This window comes from Molothrus ater, chromosome Z (assembly GCF_012460135.2).
Source record: "Molothrus ater isolate BHLD 08-10-18 breed brown headed cowbird chromosome Z, BPBGC_Mater_1.1, whole genome shotgun sequence".
In the NCBI taxonomy this organism is placed as follows: domain Eukaryota; kingdom Metazoa; phylum Chordata; class Aves; order Passeriformes; family Icteridae; genus Molothrus; species Molothrus ater.
This window is the reverse complement of record NC_050511.2, coordinates 1,649,788-1,676,835: the sequence shown is the minus strand read 5'-3', so window position 1 is coordinate 1,676,835 and position 27,048 is coordinate 1,649,788. Positions and strand designations below refer to the sequence as shown.

Genomic DNA, 27,048 nt, shown 5'->3' with positions numbered 1-27,048 from the left:
ATGCTGATAATTACTAAGTTATAATAAGCAGTTTGCACATCTATTGACTTTTTCTGCTGATGATTCCTTCTTTTATGGTCACAGTAACGAGCACAACATGGGCTTTGTAAAATCATACAGTTTTACAAGGATTTAAGTTGGAATAAATCTTCAAGGTCCTCTAGTTGTTCCCCCTTGCCATGGGCAGGGACATACTCCACTACACCAGGTTGCTCCAAGTCTCATCCAACCTGGCCTTGAACACTTTCAGAGATAGGAAAGATTTGGAAGGTTATTTTCAGACCCCCAAAACTTACAAACTTTGTGCTTTGGCAAAGTAGAGTAGAGGGAAGGGGGAAGTGATAAAAAAAAAGCAAATTTGAGATTGATCTCTCTTTGTTGTGATTAAGCAAAGTACCTGGTGTCTGAGAATCCTTTGTGGTAGGTGCTGAGCCAGCACAGAGCCAAGGGATCACTGCTTCATCAAGAGCTCTCACCAACATTTGTTTGCTCAGTGTGGGAAGATAGTAAATGCTTTGATGCTCAAGTGTGGGTTTTTATTTGAAAACATTTTTTGTATGTGTTTTGAGGGTGAGGTGAGGTGAGAAACTAGCTCCAGGCACAGATCGCCAGGAAGAGCAGGAGTTTTCTTCCTGTTGAGTGATGGTTTCCTTTAGAGAGAGGTGAAGCTACCACAAGATGAATTTGTTTTAGAGTTTCCCACTAGAGATCCACAAATATCTCAGATATGTGGTTTGTGTTGTCTGAAGTAGACAAAAAAATCCTTTGGGCTTGGGTAATGTGTGGCCCAATGAGATGGAAGATAACCTCTGACCCTGCTCACTCCATCCTGAGTGATGCCACCTGTATCATTTGTGCCCTGCCTTGTGCCATCTCTCCATGCCATCACATCCCTCCAGGACTCATGGGAGCCTCCTATTCTCCCAACTCTTTCCTTAGCACTTCCTGTTTGATAATTGGTGCTTTCCTTTTTGTAATTGGCACTAATTAGTGAAAAGGGGAGAAGCATGCCCTCCTCCAGGGCTCCACGCTCTCTGGGGCTCCTTCTCTTTTTCTTTCTTCACTTTCTTCTTTTTTCTTTGTCCTTTTTAATATGGCATATGATTTTTGTTCAGGAGCTAATGTGTGATATTGGTCTACATAATGAGCCTTTTTGACAGTCTGGGCACATTTGGGAATAATTCCTTGAACAGATGAAATCCTTAGGCCAGAACTGCTCATTCTCGGCAGTTTCCAAATGATGCCACAATTGTTCAGAAGTGACAGAGGAGAAAATAGTTCAGGAGCTGGAAACTACATGAGCTGGGAGCAGATTTTTTTTCCCTCCCCTTCCCTTCTGGATGGCATGTGACTCACTCCGGATTTGCTTAGTGATTTTATACTTGTCTCAAAGCAGACTGTAACTACCCATTCCTGGTGAAGGAGAGGGTGAGGGATGAAGCTGTTGTGTCCTGCAGTGTGCTGGCAGCTCCCATGTCTTCTCCCTCCCACCTGCAGGAAGGGAGGAATATGAGATTTAACACAAGACACTGGGCCACAGCCCAGTTTTTTCCAAATGTAGCATTATAAAATATCCTGAGCTGGAAGGGACCCCCCAGGATCACCCAGTCCAGCTCCTGCCCTGCACAGACCCCCAACAATCCCACCCTGAGCATCCCTGGCAGTGCTGCCCAAAGGCTCCTAGAGCTCTGGCAGCCTCGGGGCCGTGCCCATTCCCTGGGGAGCCTGGGCAGTGCCAGCACCCTCTGGGGAAGAGCCTTTTCCTGATATCCAACCTAAACCTCCTGGAACAGCTCCAGCTGTCCCTGGGTGCTGTCCCTGTCAGAGGGAGCAGAGCCCAGTGCTATGCCCAGCCCAGGAGCTGGTGGTTTCCTTTCTTTACTGTGTTAGTCATTGAGCCCTGGAGAAGTAGGAAGGAGAAGAGAATTATAAATCCCCTACATCTCCTATAGAGGCAATTTTCTGCAGTGAGAGGTTTTAAAAGTGAATTCTGTTGCGATCTCTGTCTCACCTCCTCACTGGACCATTTACACTTGCATCATTAGCTCAGCATTATTTACTGCCACTGCCCTAGAGAAGCTTTTCAGTTATCATCCTCTTCCTCAGACATGTCCATTACACCCAGCTTCTCACCCATATCCAGAACAACTAATGCTTTGGATTTATTAAATCAAGCATTTTAGTGTCACATTTTTTTCCTCTCGTGCATATGTCTGGAGATTTTCAGTAATTTTGGTTTTAAGCAGGAGGCCAGGAAATATGTCTGTTGTCCTTAAATGCAGGAATATTACAGAAATGGAACATTTTTTGCATGCCTGGAAGCCCTAAAAGCAACCACCTAGGATTATGAGAAATTGTATTGGAAATGCAGATATACAGCAAAGAACATCCTGCGCGTGGCAACCGATAGGCTTTGTCTGCTGGGGTTTTTTATAATTACTGGGAAATAATTCCTCGCTGTCTTTTTTGTCCCGTTTCCTCAGGCTCCCTGCGTTCCTGGTGTGCCCCCTGAAGGGATGGAGAGCTCCTCAGTGGCATCAGCCTCCTCGGAGGCGGGGAGCAGCCGCTCCCAGGAGATCGAGGAGCTGGAGCGCTTCATCGACAGCTACGTCCTGGAGTACCAGGTCCAGGGGCTGCTCACCGACAAGACCGAGGGCGACGGCGAGAGCGAGAAGACACAGTCCCACGTCTCACAGGTGGGTGAAAGGGATCTCCTCCCACTCACTGTGGGGTGGGAGAGGGGCTGGGGGCTCCCAGAGTGTGTTCTCAGCTGGAGTAGCTTTTTCAGGGTTTGGATGTGGAGCAGGATGTGGTAAAACGCTGGGTTCGAGGCAGCTCGCTTGTTTGGGGATGTATTTGAGGTTTCCAAGCTGCTGGTAGCGATCTCCTGATGCTGGGTATGGTCTTTTTATGGTCTCAAGGTGCATCCTTGAAAGTGTTGTAGGCCAGGTTGGATAGGGCTTGGAGCAACTTGAGACAGTGGAAAGTGTCTCTGCCCATGGCAGGAGTGAAATGAGGTGGGGTTTAAGGGCCCTTCCAAGCCAAACCATTCCATGATTCTACATATGAAGGATTCCATCTTTACCTGGTATCAGCAGTGTTGGATCTGATCTGTCTGAACTCTGCAGGTTTGCTGGAGCTGAGGATCTGACCCAGAGTTCTAGACCTGTTTTATATCATCTCAATGTAAAGAAATTACCAAACAAAGGAACCATTTTAACAATAGATTTTGGTGAAGAGGTCTTTTACAATTTGAGGATCAAAGCCCTTAGAAATGGGACAAAATATATTTAAAAAACTAGTGATTTTATTAACCCAAGGCTGGAAGGTGTCTGTGTTTGAAGTGACGCTTTGGAGGGGCTTCAGGTCAAACAGACAAGTTCTGCTTATTAATGTGTCAAGCTCAAAAGTAGTATTGAATCAGAAATAAAATAATAGACCAAGTTTTGTAACCTCTTCCAGCCTGCCCACTGGTCTGCCAATAAGCCCAGGCTCCCTCTGCATCTTAAGGACAAAAATTTCTAATTCTCACGGCATACCGTGTACATTTTTTGCAATAAGATCCTTGATTGCAACAACCAAATCCATCTTCCAGTTGTGGAAATGGCATTTTAGCTTTCCTTCTTGGCTTGCCCTGGAAGAAAGGAGCTGCTGGATTTTTAATGTCAGTTCTGAGAGTGTTCTCTTTCAAGATGGCTGGGTTTTATTTTAAAGGAAAAATTCGTAATAATGAAAGATCTGAACATTAAACCTTTTAATTAAACCAGTTATAGAGGCAACTCAAATGAAGCAGCTAAATGAGGTTGTACCCCAGACCATTGATGCAGAAGTTTAATTAGGATTTATTGTGGAACTCCATCAAAATGCAACATTTTGTATTTCTAGGGCTGTGTATTGGACAAAAAATGAAGATGGGCTTTTACTTTAGGTCACTTGCATTTATCAAGCCATGTCTTAATGGATGCACTAAGAAGGAATTATCTACTGTCTCACAAAGGTTTTTTTTCATTTTTCCACCTATAAAAAATAATCAGGATTTTTTATTTCTGATTTTCTCTTTCTGATCAGTTCTTAGCAAAGCAAGGAATAAACAGGCACATATCCTGCAGCTGACTGGAGTAACCCTGGTGGAAGGCAGCCTGATGGAAGGTGGCACGTTCCCTCATTAATGAGAGCTAGAGGGAGAAAGATGGATTTAAAGGAAAGGCACTCAGCTGAGACCAAGGAAATTGTTTTTAACTGCAAGGCTCTGCCAGAAACTAAATCTTTAATGCTGGGCAAGTTACTTAATCTCTCTGCAGTTTGTTTCCTTATGGCTGTGATGTTTTCCCTGCCTGAGAGTGGATAAATCCATTCAGCCATGTGTGTGAGAGTTGCTTGGATGGTACCACATTCCTGAGCAACTGCTCTCCTTGCTGGGGGAAGGAAAGAAAGGCACATCCTCCTCACTCAGCTCCCCGGGAAGCTGAATCCATTGCCATTTCAGAGAATCCCAAAATGTGGGTATTCTATGATGGGGATGTCCCCAACCTTGCTCCCACCAGGAAAAAAGAGGAAAATCATAGAGGAAAAGGTGATTTTATTTTGCTGTGGAGATAATGAGTGAACTTGTTCCTTGAGAGACCTTTCCAGGCATGTGGTCGAACTCAAAATTGTTAAAGCAGATAGGGATACATCTGATATCCCTATCCTGGTAAATAAAAGACTCTCAAGAGTGATGGCATCATGAGCCTGCTCAGGGGGCTCAGCAGAAGTGGCAGGAGAGTGATGGGCAGCTCTTTAATGAGGGGAGACTGAAATCCCCCCATCTGTGAGGTAGGATGGGCTCTCTGATGAGGGCAGGGATCATGAGCAGTTGTAGTGAAGACTCTTATTCTGTGGCCTCATCCATACCTGTCAGGGAGCTCTGAGGTGGTTGTTTGTATGGAAATGACTTTTCATTTTCTTGGCACATTGTCCTTGGTGATGGTACCAAGCCTTGAGTGTCTCTGGAGCAGCCAAGTGCTTCCAGCATGGAAGACCTCGGAAGTGGGGCTGGTCAGTCTCCACTTTGTTGAAGGAGTGACAAAAATGACTTTAGAATTAAGCAGCATCTTTGATGTTTGTCTAGTGAAAATTTGGGGGTTTTTTGTTTGGTTTTTTTTCACCAGTATGATACAGCCCTATATTTCTTTAGGGGGAAAAAAAACCAAGGCAACAAATGACACCAAATTCAATTATTTTTGTGGAGACACCTTTCTGTCCAACCTTGGGGCAAGCTGGCCTAAGAGTCTGCTAATTTTTTATGGCTACATGTGGCAATGGCCAAACCTATAGTTTCCATACTCATTTTCTGTTTTGTTTAGAATGAAAACACAGGCTATTGGCTGCCCAGGGCATTTATCTGTCCTTGAAGCAAATAGAGTTGGGAACAAGGGTTTAGGAAAAGCAGAAATTTTCAAACTCTCCATGGCAATGAGTGATAAGTGTGTATCACACACCTGGGGTTCCAAGCAGTGTCAGAGTCAGCAAGGAGGTATTGGGGCTGGATTTTATTGCAAAGCACTATATCAAATGCTTTCCTACAGTTGTTCCTGCTTCTTCCCTGTACCCACTGTCAGCGGGTGGAGCATTTCCAAGCCAAAGCCTTTGGGATCATCCTCAAAAAGGAGGGGGTGCCACACGTGTGCAGCAATGCCCGCGGCCGGACGGTGTTTTCTGTGCACTGTGGACTGACGCAGCAGTTTTGGCCAGCCCAGCTATTATTTTACACAATCCCTTTTTTTATCCCTTTTGCAGTGGACGGCGGATTGTAGTGAGCAGCTTGATGGCAGCTGTTCCCCATCCCGAGGGAAGGGCTCGTCGTCTCACGAACATAACCAGGTATGGTTTGTGCTCAGTTCCTCCTCCCCAGAGCTTTGCCTTTGTTTCTTGCACTGCCTCACCTGGGAGGTGCTGCCAGCTGTCTCCCTCTCCCATGGAAGGGGAGATGGTGTCCCTCTGCTTGGCATCTGAAAGCTCATTCCTGCCCAAACATCCTGATGTGCAGATGGATGCTTTCATCCAGGAGCTTAAAGGGGAAAAAATAAGGAGTGTCGCATTTATTCCAGAAGACTTTCTTATTGTCACTCGTGTGAGGAAGCTGTTAGGAGCATCAGAGCTGACTTGGATGGATGAGATGTGGCTGGAATAAGGGATCTTTGTGTGTAGCTGGGCTTCTGTGTTGCGTGCTGCAGCACAAGCATGGTGTTGCAGGGAAGAGCATTACGCAGCTGAGAGGGTGAGCTGGCAGAAGAAGCAAAGTTGCACGTGCTGAGAGCCTGTGTTGGTTGTGCAGTGACAGGAGCCAGGTGTGAGTCAGTTTTGGTGCTTGGACATGGTGTGAACATGAGTGAGGAGTGTTTGCCAGGCACTGCTAGAGGTGGTTGCCACTCCTCCTGTGAGTACCCCCATGGAAGAGAATGGGTGGGGGCTTGTGTTTGATCATTCTCATCTGATTGACAAGCTGCTGTGTCACCATGAGACCATCAGCTCTGTGAGAACAGCACTTGCTTGAGCAGATGTGAAATTTAGGCATCTGAAGGAAGGGGAAACAGCATTTCCAGTTGCTGTGGCTGATGGATGTCCCACCCAGAGAAGTGGCTTCAAGTTGGTAGCTTTTATTCTCTTGCTCTGCTTGATATCCTCCAGATGCAGTCTTGTGCATGGATCCATGAGGGGGAGTTTGGGAGCCCTTTGCAGGGTGTAAAAGAGGCTATACCAGTCTGAGCAGGGCAGGTTGCAGCTCTCGTTTTGGGCACAGCTTCCTCCCATGGAGCCGTGCTGGAAGTTCATGGCTGAGGGATGGGGACTTAGGCATCCCATCCCTGCCATGGCCCTGGGATGCTGGTAGCACCTCTGCCAACACCTGCACCCAGCAAAGGCAGGGTGTTGTTTTGTAGGAGGGCGTGTGCTGAACAGAGGCACTGCTTTGGATGAGCTCCTGAAGGTGCCAGAAGGTGCCAGATGGAATTTATTACAGCTGTGATCTGCTTCAAAATATTCAGCAGCAAAACCTCATCAGGCTCCCTCCCAGTGCTGCCGACAGCTGTTGGATGTTCAGCTGGGAGGCTGGCCATTTCCATCAGGCTTCCTTGGGTGGATATGGGGCTTTCCTTAGGGAAGAGGGTCCCTGGCCCTTCTCCCAAGGGCTCTGCTGATGTGCCAGTGGCTGGTGGTGACCACAGGAGGATGCAGGAGTCATGCATGGGTGTGACTTCCCTGACAACCTCCATCTGCCTGGTGCCATGCACTCTTTTGTTTCAGCTTACATATGTTTTTTGGGGTTTTTTTTTGTTTTCTTGCTGGTTTTTTTCCCTGGGAATTAAATGTGTTTGATCTCCTCCTACAGGGAGCTCCTTTCCTACACACAAACACCATTCACTGATGCCCAAGCTGCTTACCCTGTGTTTGGGCTCTCTCCCAGCCTGCAGCAGAGCTAGTAATTATCTCTCTCCATGTTTGGCTTCCTTTAACTGTGAGTAACAAATTTTCCTTGGCACCAAAGAGGAGCTGCAAGCTATTGTTCCTCTGTCCAGGCAAGCATTTCTCTCACTGTCACTGATATATGAGTTAAACGCTGCTGGTGAGCACCAAGTGCGGTTTCTTACCGTTCCTGGCTATTCTCACAAAAAAATCTTTCAATATTAAAAAAAAAAAAGTCATTACTATGATGCTTGTCCTGAATTAAAATTGGCAATCACTTTTCAAACCTCCTAAGGAAGAAGCCAGCTAATTATTTCCCAGTGGAGGGAGGGGTTGCATTTATGGCCTGGTTTTTTTGTTTTGTTTGGAGTTTGTTTGGTTTCAGATTTTTGGTTTTGTTTTGGTTTTTTTTTTGTTTGTTTGTTTGATTTTTTTGTTGTTGTTGTGATGGGGGTTTTTTTGTGCAGTTTTTTTATGTATTTGAGGGGTTTGGGCAGGAAATGGAATTCCTAATTTTCCTATTGTGTTTCCAGCTGAGATCTCTGCATTGCCAGTCATACTTAAAAAATACTTGGATGTGAGATTTCTGCTGGCTTCAGCTAATGTGAAAATGTGGGTTATGTATCAGTGACCATGGTATGCTTCACGTGACCATCAGAAAGGGCATTTATATGGAAATCTGGGTTAGTCCAGGAAATATATTCAGCATGTGGTTCATTTTCTGTGAAGACAGAGTAGTCCAGTCTTGCTTTTTCAGAATTAATTGGCTTCCTAAAGGTTATGGAGAAACCTAGAGAGAAGATGACTTTTCCATGCCTGAAAAATCCCTCTATGTATCCCTGAGTACTTGATGCCTTTGAAATTCTGGGTTATATGATCCAGCAAGGTAAATAAAAATAAAAGATTTTTTTTTTGTGTGTGTCTGTGTTATGCATTTTTGTATAGTATGTGTGTATATAAGCATCTACTGGTTGTTATACAAGTGAGGGAGTTAGACATTTCTAAATAATATACAATGTAAGGGTAAAAATAAAGTGTTTTTACCCTTCATTTTTAAGTGTTTTCACTTTCATTAAAATGAAGGTAAAAACAGTCCAGGATATTCCTAAATTGCTGGTTTCTGATGTTGTTGGGTGTCTCTGGAAAAGAGCACCCAGACTTGTCCTGCTCTTGCACTACTTGGTGAGACCTGTATTAGCAGCTGTGTGAGACTTGGAGTCAGTTCCCATAGGCTGGCAGAACGGCATCCCATACAAAGCAGTGGCTTAACAAGAGATAAAATTCCCCCTGAAACCTCCTGGTCTTTCCAGTTCTGTGGGTGGGTGGCTGTGAGAAGATGGTCTGCTCATGGAGGAATCTCCTGAGATACATTTTGTGAACTCATGTGCTGAGAAAATCCTGGTCTCACAATTACATTCAGCTCATCTGTAATTCTTGTTTCCTGCTGGGATCTCTCTGTTTGCTGCATGGTGTGGCCATGTTCCACTAAACCGCTGAAAGTTTGCCAGGTCTCACCACGTGTGAGCCTCTGGGGCAAAGACCAGGTACTCAAAATATTCTTTGAGCACCTTACTGCCTCTGTAAAGAGGAAGGTTTAGATAATGGAATAATTTTAAACTCTTTTATGTTTGGATTTTTTTTTTCTTCCCCAAAAAGAGCCAGTGGGAAGTTTTTATATAATACTTTATTTGCATTCCCCTTGTGAGGCTGTGGCAAGTAGGAAGCTCTTTGATATATTTCTGAGAGCAATTCATTAAGTAAAAAAATCTGGAATGGTGCATATTGAGGGATCCAGCAAAGCTCTTGGTACTTGAAAGGCCTGGCAGGAACTGCATCCCAGGCTCCCCTTATGTAAAAGGCATTAACAAAAACCAGAACAACTCTGCGGGTTTGTGCCATTTCTCCAGGCGGTGGGAGATGGGGAGCTGAAAATCCTCCTTCCTGGCCAAGTCCCTCCCTTCCCCCATGGTGGCTGGCTGTCACCCATCAGCACCAAGGAAAAACCTGTGTTGTTGGCAGGAAACAGGACTTGCTTTCATCCCACTGCTTGTGTCCATGCCCCACCAGGTGCAGCAGGAGCTTGGTACAGGGTTTGGGCCCTCAGAGGCTTCTGCAGTTGATGGTTGTGTTGTTGATCTACTGAGCAGTGAAGGAGCAGGCAGGGTGTGTAGATCACACACACACCTGATGATCCCACACCTTGCTTGTAGCACCCTTGTCCTGTCCTCCCTGAGGAGCTGGTGGTGAAGGAGATGGCTTTGCCCTCCTGTTGAACCAGCAGGAACAGCAGCACATGGTGGCAGGGTGAGGTGATGGGTTTGCGCTCTTGGGCCTTGGCTGGAGACCAGACTGCCTGGAGTAAAGAGCATCCCTAACTGTGCCAGCATAAGAGTTCTGACAAGGGCCTGGAGGGACAAGGGGGAATGGCTTCCCACTGGGAAGGACTGGGTTAGATGGGATATTGGGAAGGAATTCTTGGCTGTGAGTGTGGGGAGGCCCTTGCACAGGGTGCCCAGAGCAGCTGTGGCTTGCCCCATCCCAGGCTGGACAGGGCTTGGAACAGCCTCATCTAGTGAAAGCTGTTCCTGCCCATGGCAGGGGATGGAATGAGATGAGCTTTAAGGTCTTGTTATTCCATGTCCATGTCCTGCAGTCATGGCTGGAAAAGCTGCCATGTTGCCAAAGCAAAGGCAATAGGAGGTGTGGGGCAATGTGTGAAGGCTGTCTCTTGGGTAACAGCAGATTGCACTGCACAGAGGAGCTCAGTTTTAATGGAGAGTGGAAAAATCAATCTATGCAGATTTTTTTCTTTCACAGTTCCAGAAAATTTTCTTTTGCAGGCATCAGTGCTGCTTAACTTCCTGGGATCAGCCACCAGGAGATCCTGCCTGGTGGATGCTGCAGAAGCAGGTGGGAAGGGAGTCATGGTCTTGGACAGGGGACAGGGGACATGTCACTGGGTCCAGATTAACTGAATTTAGCAGTGAAATTGTCCTGCTGGCTTAAGTCCAGTGACATCAGCAGGCAGCATGTAATGCCCCAAATTCTTGGCTGACCAGATAGGGCTGGAGAGACAGTATATTGGCAGGGTCTCCTGACTAAGTTTGTAATTCATTTTCCCTGTGCTGGTGAATAGTCTGTGTCTCATTTGAGTTGCCTATCCTTGGGTCCAGATGTGAAAGAAAACAAGAGGGATGACTCTGGAAAAACTTTTAGAAATTATAGAATGTTAAGGGGGTGGAGTGGATGTTAAAAATCACCCACCTGCCATGGGTAGGGACACCTTCCACTGGAACAGGTTGCTCAGGGCCTTGTGTGCTATGAGCACTGCCAGGGTTGGGGCATCCACAGCCTCCCTGGGCAACCTTGGCCAGTATCTCACCACCCTCACAGTAAAAACATTCTTCCTAATATCCAGTTTAAATTTCCCCTCTATCAATTTGTACCCATTTCTCCCTGTCCTGTCACTATAGTTGTTGATGCAGAGTCCCTCTCCAGCTTCCCTTTAGGCTCCTTTCAGATACTGGAAAGTTCTGTGGGGTCTGCACGCAACCTTCTCTTCTCCAGGCTGAACAGCCCCAACTTTCTCAGCCCATCTTTACAGATGAGGTGCTCCAGTACTTTTATCAACCTCATGGCCTCCTCTGGACTTGCTCCAACAGTTCCATGTTTGGGGAATACATTTGGGGTTCTCCATCTCGTTGGCCCGCTCATGTTGTAGGCCAGGACCAGTTTGTACAATGAACTCAGCTGAGGTTGTCCACCATGCTGAGGATGTGTTGGGGCAGGTGGATGCTGGCTGATGCTGCAGACACTGATTTTGTGTTTCCAAAAGAGAAGGAGAAAGCAGAGAAGGCAAGAAGGAGAAAGCAAGAGGAGAAAGCAGAAGACTGGCTTTGCCAGTGAGTACATGTTGATGCATGCCTGCCTGATGGAGGAAGAAAGTAGGACTTTAGGTGGTGTGACCTGCCCATGGGCAAAGAGCAGCTCTGAGAAAACCAGTCACTTTTCTGCCTGTAATTGCTGGGTGATGCTTCCTCCCTTAGTGGATGCAGCCCTGCTCAGTTATGGTTGGAGATGACTGCTGAGAAAGAAATCAAGTCCTTCAGCTAATGTAAAGGTGTAACTATCTCTGGGACTTGTGTTTGGGCTCGGCCTCATGACGCAGCAGTGCCTCATGTGAAGCAGACACCTGCTTGGGTGTCAGGTGGTCTGGGAGGGAGATTTTTCATTGCCTCACTGCCTGCTCTGGAGAATTGCTGCTGCTTACTGAGGGTGGGAGGAAGTGTCTTCTGGGCCTGGTGTCGCCAGTGGGTCACATGAGAGGACATCTTGTCACCCTCATTTTCTGTTTGGGTAGAGAAGACCGGGTGATGCCTGTCTGCCCATCGTAGAGCTTCCCACACTCCTATTTTTGGGAGATTTGATTAACCTTTGAGGTCTCCATCTTTCCAGGTTTGGATGAATAGGTCAGTCGGTGCTGGAGCTCTAGGCAGGGAAGGGATGACATGAGCCATTTCCTCTGAGGCTGGGACGGGGCCTTGCTGATGGGTTTCCACAGCACGTCTGGAGTTCTCAGGGCCATTCTGAGAGCCCTCAGTCTTCCTCCTCTTCATCCTTGTGTGTAAGTGAGCTATCTAGCACATCCTTGGCTAGCATGGCTCTTCCAGTGTTGTCCAAAAAACACAACCACACAGGCTTGGTCCTTTCCCAGGTAGTCCAGAAAGATCATGTAAGCTTAACGTCCTAATTCCAAGTCCATCAGGTCCTTTGGTCCTGTGTTATGACACAAGTATAGATAAAACCTTACTTTCCCTGGTGGCAAAAGATCTCAAAGTGATGTATGGTGTCCCTTCTGCAGATTGGAGAGGGCTGGGGAAGGTGGACATAGACCTGGGAAGGGAAGGAACAGAACCAAAGGGTTGGGGGTTCTGCATCACATTTTTATAACAGTTTCTAATGTTCTTATGTAATACTTTGAGGAGAAAGAAGCTAGAGAGTTTACCCTACTAAGATATTTAAAGTAATCTTATGGTTGGGTTTTTGTTGGTTTTTGTTTTTTTTTAAGGTGTATTTTGAGTTATTAAAATAATTAGGCCTTTGGTTTTCCTTATTAAAATTGGAGTGGTTTTTCTGGAGTAGGTCTAGGGAGGTACTTGGAGTGCAGTGCAAAAATTCTGCATAACAGGAAGATTTGGCAGCAGCACAAATTGGGTGTGTGAAAACCTCCACTGCAGAAAAACCTCAAAAAGGGCCTTTTACACAGTAGCTGTTTTCTGATCTGACCAGGAGCAAGATCAAAGTTGAGGAACCATTTGAAGGACACCCCACAACTTGATCTAGGGATCTCCTGGTGCAGATGTGAGACCTTTGGTATGCTGGGGGATATCTCAGAGGTTTTTGGGGTCCTGAGAACTCTGCCAGGAGTATTCCTGTTATTTTACCTCTGGCCTACCCAAGAATGCTGTACATTGAATATTGAAATTTTTACATACGATTGAACATGAATCCCATCCAGAATCCACTGATATCTTCAGGACACTTATAACTTGTGCTGCTGCCAGGGTTGATCTGCATCTCTACCAGCACAACCCACTTCACCCATACTTATCTTCACTGAGAGCAGCCACGTAGGTGATCACTGTGTTTCCATTTATAGCTTCTGCACTGGGGAAACTTATCTTCTTTTTCTGCAAATAGGATTTTCAAACTTGCACTGAAGCAGCAGAAAATATTAACTCTTGGGCTGGCAAAGGCAGCAGGATTAATTAGTTCATGCCTCAAAGAGCTCACTGCAAAGGTGAAAATTGCAGTGTAAGTGAAACATATGATTATTGCTAATTAAAATGCAAATGTTAGATTTGACAGCTAGTTTCCAAAGGAGGGCTGCTGGCAATGTGCATGAGCCTGACAGTTCCTGAGAAGGTGCAGAGCTTGGCCAGAAGGATTGGCATGGTTTTGAGCAGCTTCTGGGAATCAGTCTCTGAAGGGATAGTGTTTTCCCTCCCAGTCCCAAAGTGTGGCTCAGAGGTCCCATCTCCTGCTGGTGAGTGTAGACCAGAAATGGTAGGTGGAGGAGCTCAAATAAGATCTGTGAGCCAGAGCTCAAGGACTGTTTGGGGAGCTGAGAGAGGCTGGGGGATCCTTGGTTTTTAAGGGCACGGCAGAGTAATGGGGAATTGGGTCAGCGGGAGGCAAGGAGTGGAGAGCTTTGTGCCATTACAGCTGTTTCTTCAGTGTTTATCTACTTTGGCAGCCAATTCTGTTCCTGCAGCATGGTGGGTGCGTTTAGCAGGAGCTGTGTGTGGAACATACACAGGATGGAGGAAAAGCAGTGCCACGTGTCACCAGTGCCAAGCCGTGGCTTTCTGCTGGACTCCAGCTGCCTCTGGAGTCTGGGAATAGGTTTTTTGGGCTTTGCAGTGATGCTGGTGAAGGGGTTTTGCTGCTTGGGTGTTTTTTTAAAGAACAGTCATCACCTGCATGCTCTCACCCACTCTTTGAGCATCACCCATGAGGTTGGTGCGAGCAGCCCAGTTCCCACAGTAAGTCTGCAGAGAGGGTCCATTTTAGCATGAAAGAGCTTTACTGCAGGACACAAAGCCATCAGAAGTGTGTGGGATTGTTTCTGGGGGTCATATTTTCATTCTGAAGATTTCAATCCCCTTCAGTAAGGTACCAGTAAAAAGTTGTTTATCTGTGGAAATTAGTCAGAAATTTGAGGGAAACACTGAGCTTGGCTGTGCTGGTGAGTTTGAACATGAGTGTATTCAGGCAGTTCTCAATTTGAACCATTTGCATCTTCAGCAGATGTTTCAACTGTTTTTAGTGTAGCAATTTTATTTAAAAAAACAATTTGGTTTTCAATATTAATATCAGTGCTTGATAAATGTGAGGAAGGTAAACAGGGCGAAAGCCCCAGGCCATGAGTTAGGGCCAGGAGACAAGCTGGTTTATTAAACTCACCTGTGATTGTGATCTAACTGGTAACTTTGTGCTGTATCCAGTGGCTTTTCTTGGTGGACATTGATGCATGGTGATACCAATATTCTCGTTTCTCACAACAGCTGCATTTCTGGAATTTGCAACATCTTGGATTGTCTGTAGAAAACCAGTCTTCAAAGATGGGTCTACCGAATATAAATCAACAGTTTTTATTTTCAGTGTGTCTTTCAGTGTGCATGTGCTGACCTGCAGCATTTGGCACAGAAATCTTGTGTGTGTGTGTGTGAACAAGATGTTCACTGTGTAGGATACAATTAATCCTTCAAACATCAACCATGAGGGTGTATTTCTCCCAGCCACCTTTTCAGCTGGTGCACGTATTTCCCATATCAAAGTAGGTATTTCTCACTTCTCAGGATGCCTACAAGGTTGGCTGTTCTCCAGGCCTTCCTGAAGCGACCTGCCTGACATCCACCACGTTTTTTATCCCTTCATGCCAATTGAACAACTCCTTTTGTGCCATTTGGTATTTCTCAGCTATTGGGAGATTTGGGTCAGGGTGTGGTAAGAAGGGAAGAAGAAGGTGCTGTAACTGTCAGTGGAAATAACCACATTCCAATTTCATTTATCTACACTTGAAAACCAGATAATTGCCTCTTTTTAAGTCAGCACCACAATGTATTTAAACTTGCTTTGAAACTTACTAGGATGTAGGGTGCAGAATGTCCAGCTGGAGCGATGCAGAAACCAGCACTGGAGTGTTTTGCTTCCAATTCCTTGTGTTGGGTGAACACGTCCATGTTTCATGTCCATCCAGGTCCATGCTGGACCACCAGGTAGCATCACCCTAGGTAGTTCAGGTTCTGCTGTGCAATTGTCTTCCTGCCTCATCCAAGTCAGGTGGCAGTGGTGGAGCTGGGACCTGGTCTGTGCCCTGAAGTTAGTGGCCTGGACTTGGCTGTTGTGTTCAAAAGCAGTTTAAGTGGTGAATCCTTTTGGCTTTGAAGGCTGAGGTGGTCCTGCCCTTGCCTTAGCCCATGGCAGTGTCTGCAGGACCTCATGTAGCCCCATGAGAACATCTGAGACATGAGAAACCCTCTTGAAGCTGTCACCTCTCACACCAGCCCTGAAACACAGGCTTCCCTTTGTATTTCCCAGATTTTCAGAGTATTGGAAGAGTTGAATATTCTGCACTTGGTGGTATCATGGGGTTTTAATAATTTTAGGTCACTTCAGAAGTCTTTCCCAAGTCTCTGAGCAAAGCTTTTGGAGCAATTGCCATGACAATATCCACCTTTCTCCCTAGAGACCTTGTGGGGTGTTTGGGTAGAGCTGGTCAGGTGAGTTATTCTGGTTTTCAGATGAGTCATTATGCCTTGAGAGCTGAACAAGAAACCTGCAGTTTGCTTGACAGCACAACAAGTGAGAGAATAAAGGAGAACATCAGGCACAGCTCCTTAAGAGACAAAAATAGTTATTTGTGTAATGAGTCTCCTGGTGAACTACAAGAGTCCTCCACCATGTGAATAACTGGACTCCAACAGTGGGCTGAGCAGTGGGAAAACTGACTGAGAAGTTTATTTGGGCCTGGGAGGGGAATGGAATGGAATGGAATGGAATGGAATGGAATGGAATGGAATGGAATGGAATGGAATGGAATGGGATATTTCAGCTGGGAGGTACCAACCATTATCCAGTCCAACTGCATGCTCAGTTCAGGGCTGACCAAAAGTTAAAGCATGTTATTAAGGATATTGTCCAAATGCCCTTCAGCAGCTTTAGAGGATGTGGGGTTGATGAATACCCACAGTTAATACTCATGAAGATAGAGAAGGTAAGTGTTATTTTTCCCCATGCATACACTAGAGCACTAAAGCCAAATCTTATCCTCATCAGAGCCTCCCACAGTGTCCTCCCTTTGCAGTCTGTAAATAGAACATGTCAAAGGAGTCAGAGGAAGCCGCACAATCAGGATGCTGGTCACAGGCATGGTTTTGTAGGTGCAGGCACAGTGGCCTGGGAGCTGGAGCTGTCCTGTTCCATTAGGTTGGTGGTTTTGGAGTGTGTGGGATGGAGTGGCCCTTGACTAAAGCAACCTGTTTGTTGTTTTCAGGAAGAGTGGGATCACAGCAGCAGTGGGAGCACAGGATCCCGGCCGGGGTCGAGCTCCAGGCAGGGCTCTGGATCCAGGTCTGGCAGCCACAGGAGAAGCAGCCAGTTCAGGCAATCAGCCAAGGTATACCTGGTGGTGAGGTGCTGAAGCTGTGTCCCGTGCTTGCTGCTTCTTGGAGGCATCCCCCTCACGACCTGTTTGTGGTGTGTGTCACACGAGGTGTGGGTGCATGTCAGCTGGGAAGGACACTGCAAAGACCTGTTTAATTCACTCATGGTGTGTGACCCACTGAGGTGTGCTGATTGCCTTAGCTTTGCGAAAGAAGTCCCTAGTCAGCTGGTTAAGTGCAAAGGAAATCAGGGATTTTTTCTGTATTTGAAGTCTTGGAGTATTTCAGTTTTGAGAAATCAAGAGATGTCTGTAATTATTTGCTGGCAGGTCTTCGATAGAAGTTGAAAGATGAGTGGGCAACACATAGATGGTGTTAAATGGTGACCTTAAGTCCAGCTGCTTTCTCTGTGAGCTATGTGCAGGGCTATATAGGAAGTTACCTTCCTACTCTGCAAAAGACTCTAAGAATTAACTTTTTGTATGGTTTTAGGTCCATCCTTGAACTGAGACGAGGGACCATTCCTGTTAGTTTCAGTCAGCCTATGTCCTGTCTTCTCTTGGAGTTGCTCTCCTTTATGCACACAGGAGAACAAGCTGTGCCAGAAATGGATGGCAGACTCTGAGACTCTGAGGTTGGGAGCCAGTGGTAAAGTCCTGGTCCATTCATCCATTTCATCCCCCTGAAGATCTTGAGGAAATAGCTTTTCTTCTGAGTCATGCTGTGGTGGGAGAGGACCCACAGAACCAGTGATGGTCCTTTCTGGTGGGAATGAGACTCAACATATCCTTGCCTCTTTGAGCAGGGATAATACTGTCTTCCTGAAAATTTCTATATTTTTGTCTGTATTTTTCATATGAAAACTTGCGGTTTTCAACAAGGAAACCCTGAATTTTCAGGTAGTTCAGTATCTATCTCATCTTTTTTTATTTTCTACCAAAGTGCAGCCAGGGGTTGTAGGCAGCTGAGAAGGAGGAAAAGTGGGGGAAGCTCCTCAAGCTCAGAACTGAAAAATGCTTAAGTAATGCATGGCACAGGATAATCCCTGAATTTATAGCAGCGACCCAGGTGGCCACTTGGTGTTGTTCTGTGTGCAGTGATGATTTAACCTGGTTGCAGTTGTGCAGCAAAGGGCATGATTTCCAATTTGTTTTCTGGAGAATGGAAATGAGGAGCAGCGAGAGGTGGGACGCTGAGCTGGGCTTTGTAAAGCTGCTGTGTGCATGCAAATGCTGACTTTGTGGGGAATTTGCTGAAGCTGCATGCATGGTAAAACAGCCAGAGTCCACGTGGGCCCGTCCCTGTTTGTGTGGGCAGCTCCAGGGGCTGGGCAGCAGTGGATGGAGGTCATTTGTGCTCACAGGGGCAGGAGGACAGAGGTTGTGGATGTGCAATTAAACCAGATTGTGTGCAGGATCTGCTTTACTGGATGTCTCATCTCTCAGAGTACTGGTGTTACTCGTGAAAGCGTCTCTCTCAATTATCATTCTGAGTGAATTAATTAATTTTCAGCTGTACTAACTCCTTCTCAGTGAAAAAGATTATCTAAAGCTGAGGGCTGGGTCACTGGGAGCTTCATGTTAAAATTGCTGATGGTTATAATTGCAGTCCTGGGGGGACTGACAGCAAGTCACTGCTTTTCTTAAATACATGCCATTTTTAATCTTTTTTTATACCTGGATTTGAGAATTGGCTTTTTGAAGTCTTATTATTAAGTCTTGGCATTGTGCTGTGAGCATTTTAGTAAGCTCCCTGCAGCCCAGGGCTGCAAGGCTGCTCCCTGTCCTGTGAGCTGACAGAGACTGGTTCTAAAGACAGGTCATAGAAGACCAGAAAGGTGTCTTGAAATGGCCACAGTGACTCAGGACCTAATGACAAGGTGTGTTATCACTGGGCCCTGGCACCATTTTGTGGAGTCTGGCTGATGCTTGGAGTGTCTCCAAGAGGTTATGGGACATCTTCTAGGAGGACCAGGTCTGGGTGAGAATGTCCAGCTGCTGCCTTGGGCCTGCCTGACCTCCTCACCACCTGAAATGGATTTGTCTCTTCTCTGTGTGTCAGCCATGATAACCTGCACATGTGTGCTTCCTTTACACTGCATTTGGATGCTTGTAAGGATTTAAGAAACTAATTCCTCTCCTTGGTGGGAGAAAATCGTGCTTACATTTGCCTAAAATAAAAAGCTCATCTTCTGTAACTTATCACGGGAGTTATGTATTTCTGGTAATTTGTTTCTTAGCAGAGACATGTCAACTTGCAGATCCCCAGGGGTTAAAATCATAATCCTTAAACCCCTCGGAGGAGACTAAAAAGGGAGCAGTGTGTCTGTGTTTGGAGTTTCGGGTGTTTAAGTTGGTTGTGCTGGAAATGACTGCAGAATGTAACCATCTGTTCACTAAGGACATGTGTCCCTGACATTGGTTGGGAAAGTGTTGCTCAATTTGTGAGCAGATTGAGCTCTGGGACTTCATTAAGAAATGGTCACATTTTTTAATGAGTTTATAATGTCTTGGTTAATATTAATAATACTTTAAAATGACAGAAGGTTTATGACGGGGAATCCACCTTCTCTACCATGTATTTTGCCAGAGTATGTATTTGGACTGAGTTGCTTAAATAATCTGAATATGTGCAAGATTATGAGTAATCTGAATAAGAAATGTTGAGGGGAAAATTGGTTAATATGGGCTCCTTATGTGTGTGCAATGCATTCAATCCATCCAGACTGAGTCAAGTCTGATTTCTTGAATGGCAAAATCCAACCTGCTTTACTTCACCTGTAAAGGGTGGAGAGGGCAGCCTTCTTTGTGCAGGGAGGGCATGTGAGGGTTGATGACTGTGAAGGGGCTTTGAATAACATATATGAGGTCTTTGCTTTAAATGCTCGTGCTTTGGGTTGTCCATTTTGACAAAAGCAGCTGCCTGCACGGGAAAATTCAAGGTGTTTCACAGCTGGCTGGAGATTTCTTATAATGCCCATGGGGAAAGGCCCTGGGGGTGCTGGTGCCAGCAGCTGGATGTGAGCCCAGGGTGCCCAGGTGGGCAATGGCCCCTGGGCTGTCCCAGCCAGGCTGTGACACATCCCCAGGGCAGGGCCTGTCCCTGTGCCGGCCCTGCTGAGGCACCTCCAGTGCTGGGGACAGCTCTGGGCCCTCAGGACAAGAGAGACCCTGAGGGGCTGGAGCGTGTCCAGGGCAGGGAACAGAGCTGGGAAGGGGCTGGAGCCCCAGGAGAGGCTGAGGGAGCTGGGAAGGGGCTGAGCCTGGAGCAAAGGAGGCTCAGGGGGGCCCTCACTGCTCTGCACAGCTCCTGACAGGAGGGGACAGCCGGGGGGGTCGGGCTGTGCTCCAGGGAACAGGGACAGGAGGAGAGGGAGCAGCCTCAGTCTAGGCATGGGGAGGCTCAGGTTGGGCATGAGGAGGAATTTTGTTATGGAAAGGACTGTTAAGCCTTGGAACAGGCTGCCCAGGGCATTGGTGGAGTCCCCATCCCTGGAAGTGTTCAAGGAACACCTGGATATGGCACTCAGTGCTCTGGGCTGGGTGACATGTGGGGATCGGGCACAGGTTGGGCTCAATCTTGGAGGTCATTTCCAACCTAAATGATCCTGTGATTTTGTGAATCTGAGCCTGGACCTTGGACCTTGGTGGATCATGGTTGTGGATATGGGGCAGGAAGGCAGGGCTGGAGTCAGAGCTGAGCTTGTGCATTTTCTGCTCCATGTTGTGCACAGCTCTGTGTCCCCGAGGCTGACACTGTCACTCCTTGCCTTCACGGTGCACTTTTGCAGCAGGTGAGGGGTCTCTGCATTGCATGGATTCAGACAGGAGCACAGGATCCCTTGTGCAGAGCCAAGACAGTGCCGTGGCTGGTGGGAGAGGCTGTGCCCTGGCCAGGATAGCTCCATGTGCCTCCTGATAAGTAACCACCTTTCCATCTCTCCTAGAATGGCAACAAGGAGAGCAACCTTGACATGCTGGGCACAGACATCTGGGCTGCCAACACCTTTGACTCCTTCAGGTAAGCTGGTTTTAAATTACTCTAAGAGAGAGGTGGACTTTTAGGATGGACCATGCCTTGCCTTAGCCCTCGCTGGTGTGTCCATCCTGCTGGTACCCAGGCACCAGAGAATACCCTGGTAAGGCTGACATCACTGCTCCTCCTCCTCCCCATCTCCATTTAGCCTGTGGCACCAAGCACAGTCTATTTAAAGCATCCTGTGTGTTTTGGAGAGGCCACTGTATGGGTTTGCAGTTCAAGCACCTGAAACCAGTACCAGTATAATTACTTATAGTCATCCCAGAACTGCACAGGCAAGACTTGAATCAGCTCTGAGCTGCTGCTCTGGCATTTTACTCTCCCATTAGTTGGAGGTGCCATTATGTGTTGGCTTCTTAACTGCTGGGAAGAACTCTTCAGCTGCTGTCTCAGTGAAAGCAATGAAATATCCTTCCTGTCCAGTTTTATGCATAATCTGCATAATCTTGAGTCACTGGAGCAGACAGGTTGTGCAGGACCAGAGAGAACATCATTTCACGGACCTGTTGCAATACCCTCTTGGTACAGAGAGCGAGTATATCTTGCAGGGTGTCTTCTGTATCAAAATTAGAGGCTTAGATAAAGCCCCAAGAGCTCAGCATACCAAAAAAAAACCAGAAAAAATGAAAAGAGATGCATCAGTGTGAAGGCTGGAGGCTCACATCCACATGCTCTGCAGCAGGGAGTGGGGAGTGGTGCTTCCAGAAATGCCAGCTTTCCTTGTCTGCAGGCTCCAATGTGCCCTCTGCTCTTCAGCTCAGTGGTGTTTAATTAGTAGTGGACTTCCTTTCTCTGTTTTTCCCTGTTTTTCTCTCCTAGTGGTGCAACGTGGGACTTGCAGCCTGAAAAACTAGATTTCACCCAGTTTCACAGAAAGCTGCGAAACACCTCCAAACACCCATTGCCTCACATAGACAGAGAAGGGTGAGTGCTGTGTCTGCAATACTGTGCTCTCCAGGAAGGTCTCTAACTTCTCCCTTGCTCTAGGAACTCTGGCTTGGTGGCACATCTCACACAGAGGACATGGGAAGAAGCACGGGACTATTTAGAGAGTTTGAGAATGCCTTGATCAGTCTGTCTGGCTCCTCTGTCTTCCAGTTCTGAGCTGGAGCAGAGTTGTTCTCTGTATTTTTGCATTGCCTGGTAGATCTCAATGTTAAAATAACTCTGGATCCAAGTCTCCTAGATCCTGGTGTTCTAAATTTAGACATCTCTGGATATTGGAGGAAAGATCCTGGCTTAGTGCTGACCTGGTTACAGTTCCTGTGAATCACACTGTTCTTCCCAGCAAGAGTTCAGGGAAGGAGAGAGCATCAATGTGTTTCATAAAACTGTGAAAACATTCAACAGCTCCCTTTGGTTGTGACAGCCTCCACAGGTTTCCCTGGTATTTCTGGATTCCTTACTGGTTGTTGGTTGGTCAAACCAAGTAAATGTGTGCTGGCACCAAGTGTCTCACTGGCATTGCTTAGATAGGTATCACTATTTCCCTGCAGGTTCTCTGTAGATGGAGAAACCATCACTCCCAGACAGGAGGGTGCAGCCAGGTGGGAGTTGGGCTCTTCTCCCCTGTAACAAATGACAGGATAAGGGTAAAGGCCTCACGTTGCATATGGGGATGTGTAGGTTGGATGTTAGGAGCAGTTTCTTCATGGAAAGCGTTGAGTTGCCATCCCTGGAGAAATTTAAAAACCATGTGGATGTGGCATTTGGTGACATTGGTCAGTTGGCCAATGGGAATGCTTGGACTTGGTGCTCCTAGAGGTCTTTTCCAGCCATTACAATTCCATGATTCTATAGATCAGGTTTTCCTCATGCTATCACTCAGAGCATAGAGGAAGGAAAAAATTAGAATAGGTCTAAAAGATGTGGTTGCAGCTGATGTTCCATCACTGCCATGTTGTTTGCAGGGATGGAAATCTTCTCTTGGAGACATTTTTCTGCTGATAATTTGGTTTTGCCAAAGTACTGGCCTGTGCCATATGCCTGGTCTGCACATCTCTTGTTTAGAAGAAAAGTTTAGAATTGTTATTAGAACAGTTGATTGGAAACAATTAGAAACATCCATCCAGGCCAGAAATCCCATACCACCCAGGCTCAGCATCTGCAGTAGGCTCCTGTACCATGCAGGGACAGGAAGACTCAGACAACCTTTTTTTCTGCTCTGTAAGTAAGGTATACTGCAGGTTTATAAAGAGCAGTTTTCAGAACATTTGGAACAACATAACACTAAATTTCTAAGTCACAAAGTCTCTCAGTCAAGTTCAATCCCATTTTTTCAGATCAGTTTGAAAAAATGAGATGAAGGGGCCCTCTATAAAATAAGATATAATGTGCTTCTTCTGTAAAAGAAGATACAATATGCTCCATGGTTGATGGCACTTGCCAGGCAATCCTGTCAGTGACAGCTGCTGTGTGCAGGGAGGATGGAGCAGGGTTGGTGTTGTGTTTTTCCTCTGATTCCTGATGTATTGAGAATGCCCACATTGCAAACAGGTAGAGGAGGCAGTGTGAAGGTGAGATATTTAATCACTCCTAAATATTGCAGCTGTTGAAATGGAGTAAAAATTAGTGCATATGCAGAAAAGTTAAGCAGATGCTATCAGCACGAAACAGTGCATGTTCCAAAATGCATGCCATGTAAGTAACCTGGCTAGGACAGAAGAAGCACAAAGAAAGACAAAATTGTTCTTATTTTTTTTGATTTCTAAAGCTGACTGTAATGTGCATTCATCAGCTCTCCATGGTGAATCTGTGCTGAGATTCAGCTTGCTGAGCCTCCATGAATCTCCACCTGCTAGCTAGGCATTTTTCCCTCTTGCTTGAATAGGAAGCTTTTTTTAAAAATTTAGCTGTGCAGTGAAAAAAATAATAGGGGAAAAAAAGGACTATGCTGTTCAGTGTGTGTTTTCAACACTAAAAGAACCATTTTATTCCTCAGTCTGATCAGTTGCCCAAGGCTGGCCATGGAGTTGCATCTAGTTGTGTGACCTCAAGTGACTTTTGGTTGGGTGAAGCATTTTCCTCCAGGGAGACACCTGCTTTTATTGGGAGATGCTGTTTGGTGGCATGCTGAATAATCACAAGTGGAACAGTTAAGAAAAAGCAGGGAGCTGTACTGTGTTTCTGACCTGAATTCATCTGTCTTTAATTTCCAGTGCTAGCTCTTGCTCTGCTTGTACTCTTCCAGATCAAACATCCTTTTGTAGCTGGTATTTTCTCTTCATTCCAGGTATCTCCCAAGCACATGTATCACTTGAGTTTTTCAGGTACTCTAAGGAATTTCCCTGTGGCCTCTTTGAAACGCGACTGCCAGCGCTGCCTGTGGTCCTGTAGCTGGGGCTCAGCCATGCTGTCTCCAGAGGAAAGCTGCCTTCTTCCCCCTAATCCCTGCCTCTTCTTCATCCCCTGCCTTTTTGCCACAGTTCAACATCAGAAATTCAGCCTGGGACAGTCCCCACCCTTTTCAGATGACCTTTTCCTACAGTACACTTGTGTTTGTCACCTGCAGCTGGCTTTGTTTGTACCCAGATGTGTGACAGGATTTTTCTCGTCTATATGAATACATATATATAAATATTTTTTTAGATGTGTGTTTCTGTATGTGTATGCACACTATATTTTTACCTTTTTAAGTCAAAGTCAGTACTTCATCTATAATGGAAAGTCAATTGTTGAACACCTCTGATTTCCAATAAATACAGAATCACAGAATGGTTTGGGTTGGAAGGGATCTTCAAGATCACCTAATCTAGCCCCCCTGCCATGGTCAGAGGTGCCTTTTACTAAACCAGGGTGCTCAAGTTGATTAAGGTTAATTAAATTGCTTCCCTTTGGTTTGCTGGATTTTGAGCCTGGTACTTCAGCATGTGCCATTTTTCTCATTTTTTTTTCCCATTTTCTCTAATTCCAAAATCTGTTTTTCTCTGACTTCTAGGCACTGATTACCTGGGTCCGCTGCTACCAAAGTCTCTACTGGATCTTATTTAACATTATCTTGCTTCTAACTGACAAAAGAAAAAAAGTATTTTATCATTCTTGCATAATAAAGAAAGATCATCTCTGTTGTTTGTGAATATAGAAGGATCATAATTGTTGACCATTTCTTTTTTATCTGTATCATCACAAGCTCTTTGCACCCAACTAGTAATTATCTTTGGATTGTTTTTCTCATTTCTTGTTCCAAGAAAGTCCTTCAGCTGCCACTTCTATGTACGGTGTGTGAGTGCTTGACTTCTCATCCCAACTTCTTTGTCTTTCAAATTGTCTGTTTATATTTATATTGATTGCTGTTTCCTGTCTGAGGTGTGTGTTTGCTGATTTTCAACACCTTTCTCATCAGGGGAGCTGGAGCTCCCGTGGAGACCAGCAAATGAGCAGCACTTCAAAGGAAACGTTTTTCATCACTCTCTTTGTGCTCTCATTTCTGCTGTCCAGGTGGGGCTGTGCTTTCAGTTTTGCTTGGTCTGGGCTCAGGACTGCCTTTGGTTTTCTCACTGCTGCTACTACCAAAAGTGTTTGCAAGCTGTGGCAGATGGTGAAGGTGGAGAGGACTGAGCAAAGTATTTAATTTTGTATTAACAGCTTTACGCCTGCGTGGGAGTGTTTTGGAGGCACAGCACACTTGCTCCGGAGAGAGCCTCTTTGTTTCCATGAGAGGCCTTTGCAGCAACAACTGATATTCCCCTTGTGCTGTAATAGAAAATTAACTGTGTCTCCAACGAGTTTTCACGTGCTTTTGTTTTGTTTTCCTCTTGCCACAGGCTTGGAAAGGGGAAATACGAGGATGGTGACAGCATCAACCTGAACGACATAGAGAAAGTCCTTCCAGTGTGGCAGGTAGGTGATGAGGACACCTGCCCCTGCCATGGTGGGGACCAGCAGCAGAGCCTTCCCTGCCTTCTGATCCCTTAGGAAACCCTCCTCAGGACTGGGAGAGTTCCTGGGCTGTGGTCCCTTAGGGGTTGGGATGGAGATTTGTGCCTGTGGTTTCAGGTGTTGGTGCTGGGCAAGGGCAATTACCATGCAGACTTTGTTAGGAGGTGATACACTGAGGGCAGTATATACATGTGGATGTACACAGGGCTCATATGTTGAAGAAAAGGAGATTCTGAAAAGCATCAACCCCTCCTGACAGCTCCAAAATAGATTGCTGCCAGAAAGGCAGCAGTGCCTGTGTGCTGACCCAGGTATTGCCCCTTTGGGGCAGTGCCCATGTTTATATGCAGTGGTAATCCATGTGTGTGTTCTCTCCAGCCTGTTCTTTCCCCACATCTCTCTTTGCAGTTTTGGCAGTTCTGGTTAAATGACCTCTGATGTGTGGATGTTTTGGAATAGCAGGATGAGACCCTGCAGTTCAGAAGAGAGGTTGAAAAAGTCAATTTGTCAGCATCATACAGTCTTCCATTTTACAGAGCCCTAGTCCTCAAAGGAGCTGAGTTCCCTAAGCTAGGCAAGTTTCAGAGGATGCTCACTGTGTTTTTTCTGAAACCTCTTTGCCTCCAGAGGCAAGGATGAAAACATCTCATGTGCTGTGGTAGTGTTACCCTTTTCTAGTGCTGAGCCAAGAGCTCACCAAGTGTGGGAATTTTGAATGAATTAGAGGTGGGACCTCTGAGTTCGTTTAGATGGTGTGATTTTTTTTTTTAATCTTTTACATAGGCAGGAAGGCTGAGTTTGGCTCACATCTTCACTGCATGGTTCAGAAGGTCACAAGACCTCTAGTTACAAGACCTTTTAAGGATTTATTAACTAACAAACAGTAAGCTGCCAACAAGGATATTTATGTTTTTGACCTAACCCTTAAATATTTTTTCTTATGGACCTGTGCTGCAGTGTGAGCTTTCTTAGCCAATCATGTTGTGATAAACAAACCTACAGCACAGCATTCTAAACTCCTTGTTCACCTCTGTAACTACTTTTATTTTTTCTATATCTTAAACTCTAAAGCTCTAAACTTTCTTCTACTTAGCTTAATATGTGTCTGCCTTAAACTATAAATCTACATTCTCGCTTTTTGTACTTAAGCCTTTTCCAAGGTCTCAAATCAAATCTTGTGTTTTAATTCTAAGCTTTGGCTTATAGGCCCAAAGTTCTGAGAGTTCCTCGCATTTCGGATTCCAACAGCCAGGCTTCTTGTTCACCTCTCTAACTACTTTTATTTTTTCTATATCTTAAACTCTAAAACTCTAAACTTTCTTCTACTTAGCTTAGCCTATGTCTACCTTAAACTATAAATCTACATTCTCGCTTTTAGCTCTTAAGTCTGGGAGCCTTTTCCAAGGTCTCAAATCAAATCTTGTGTTTATATCTTTTCATTCTAAGCTTTGGTTTACAGCCCCAAAGTTCTGAGAATTCCTCGCATTTCGGATTCCAACGGCCAGGCTTCTTGCTCACACAT

The 27,048-nt window shown here is 45.8% G+C and overlaps 1 protein-coding gene across 4 annotated transcripts in view; it reads left to right on the top strand.

The window, feature by feature from the left end:
* CTIF (cap binding complex dependent translation initiation factor) overlaps positions 1–27,048 on the top strand; it is a 146,960-nt gene that overhangs the window by 24,636 nt on the left and 95,276 nt on the right. For 2 of the 4 annotated variants that reach the window (XM_036403455.1, XM_036403456.2), the window contains exons 2-7: positions 2,484–2,696; positions 5,779–5,862; positions 16,502–16,624; positions 20,557–20,630; positions 21,468–21,572; positions 25,412–25,487. In XM_036403455.1, coding sequence (XP_036259348.1) covers positions 2,484–2,696; positions 5,779–5,862; positions 16,502–16,624; positions 20,557–20,630; positions 21,468–21,572; positions 25,412–25,487 — 675 coding nt within the window. The remainder of the gene's footprint in view (positions 1–2,483; positions 2,697–5,778; positions 5,863–16,501; positions 16,625–20,556; positions 20,631–21,467; positions 21,573–25,411; positions 25,488–27,048) is intronic. The other 2 variants (XM_036403458.1, XM_036403457.1) reach the window with 1 other exon arrangement.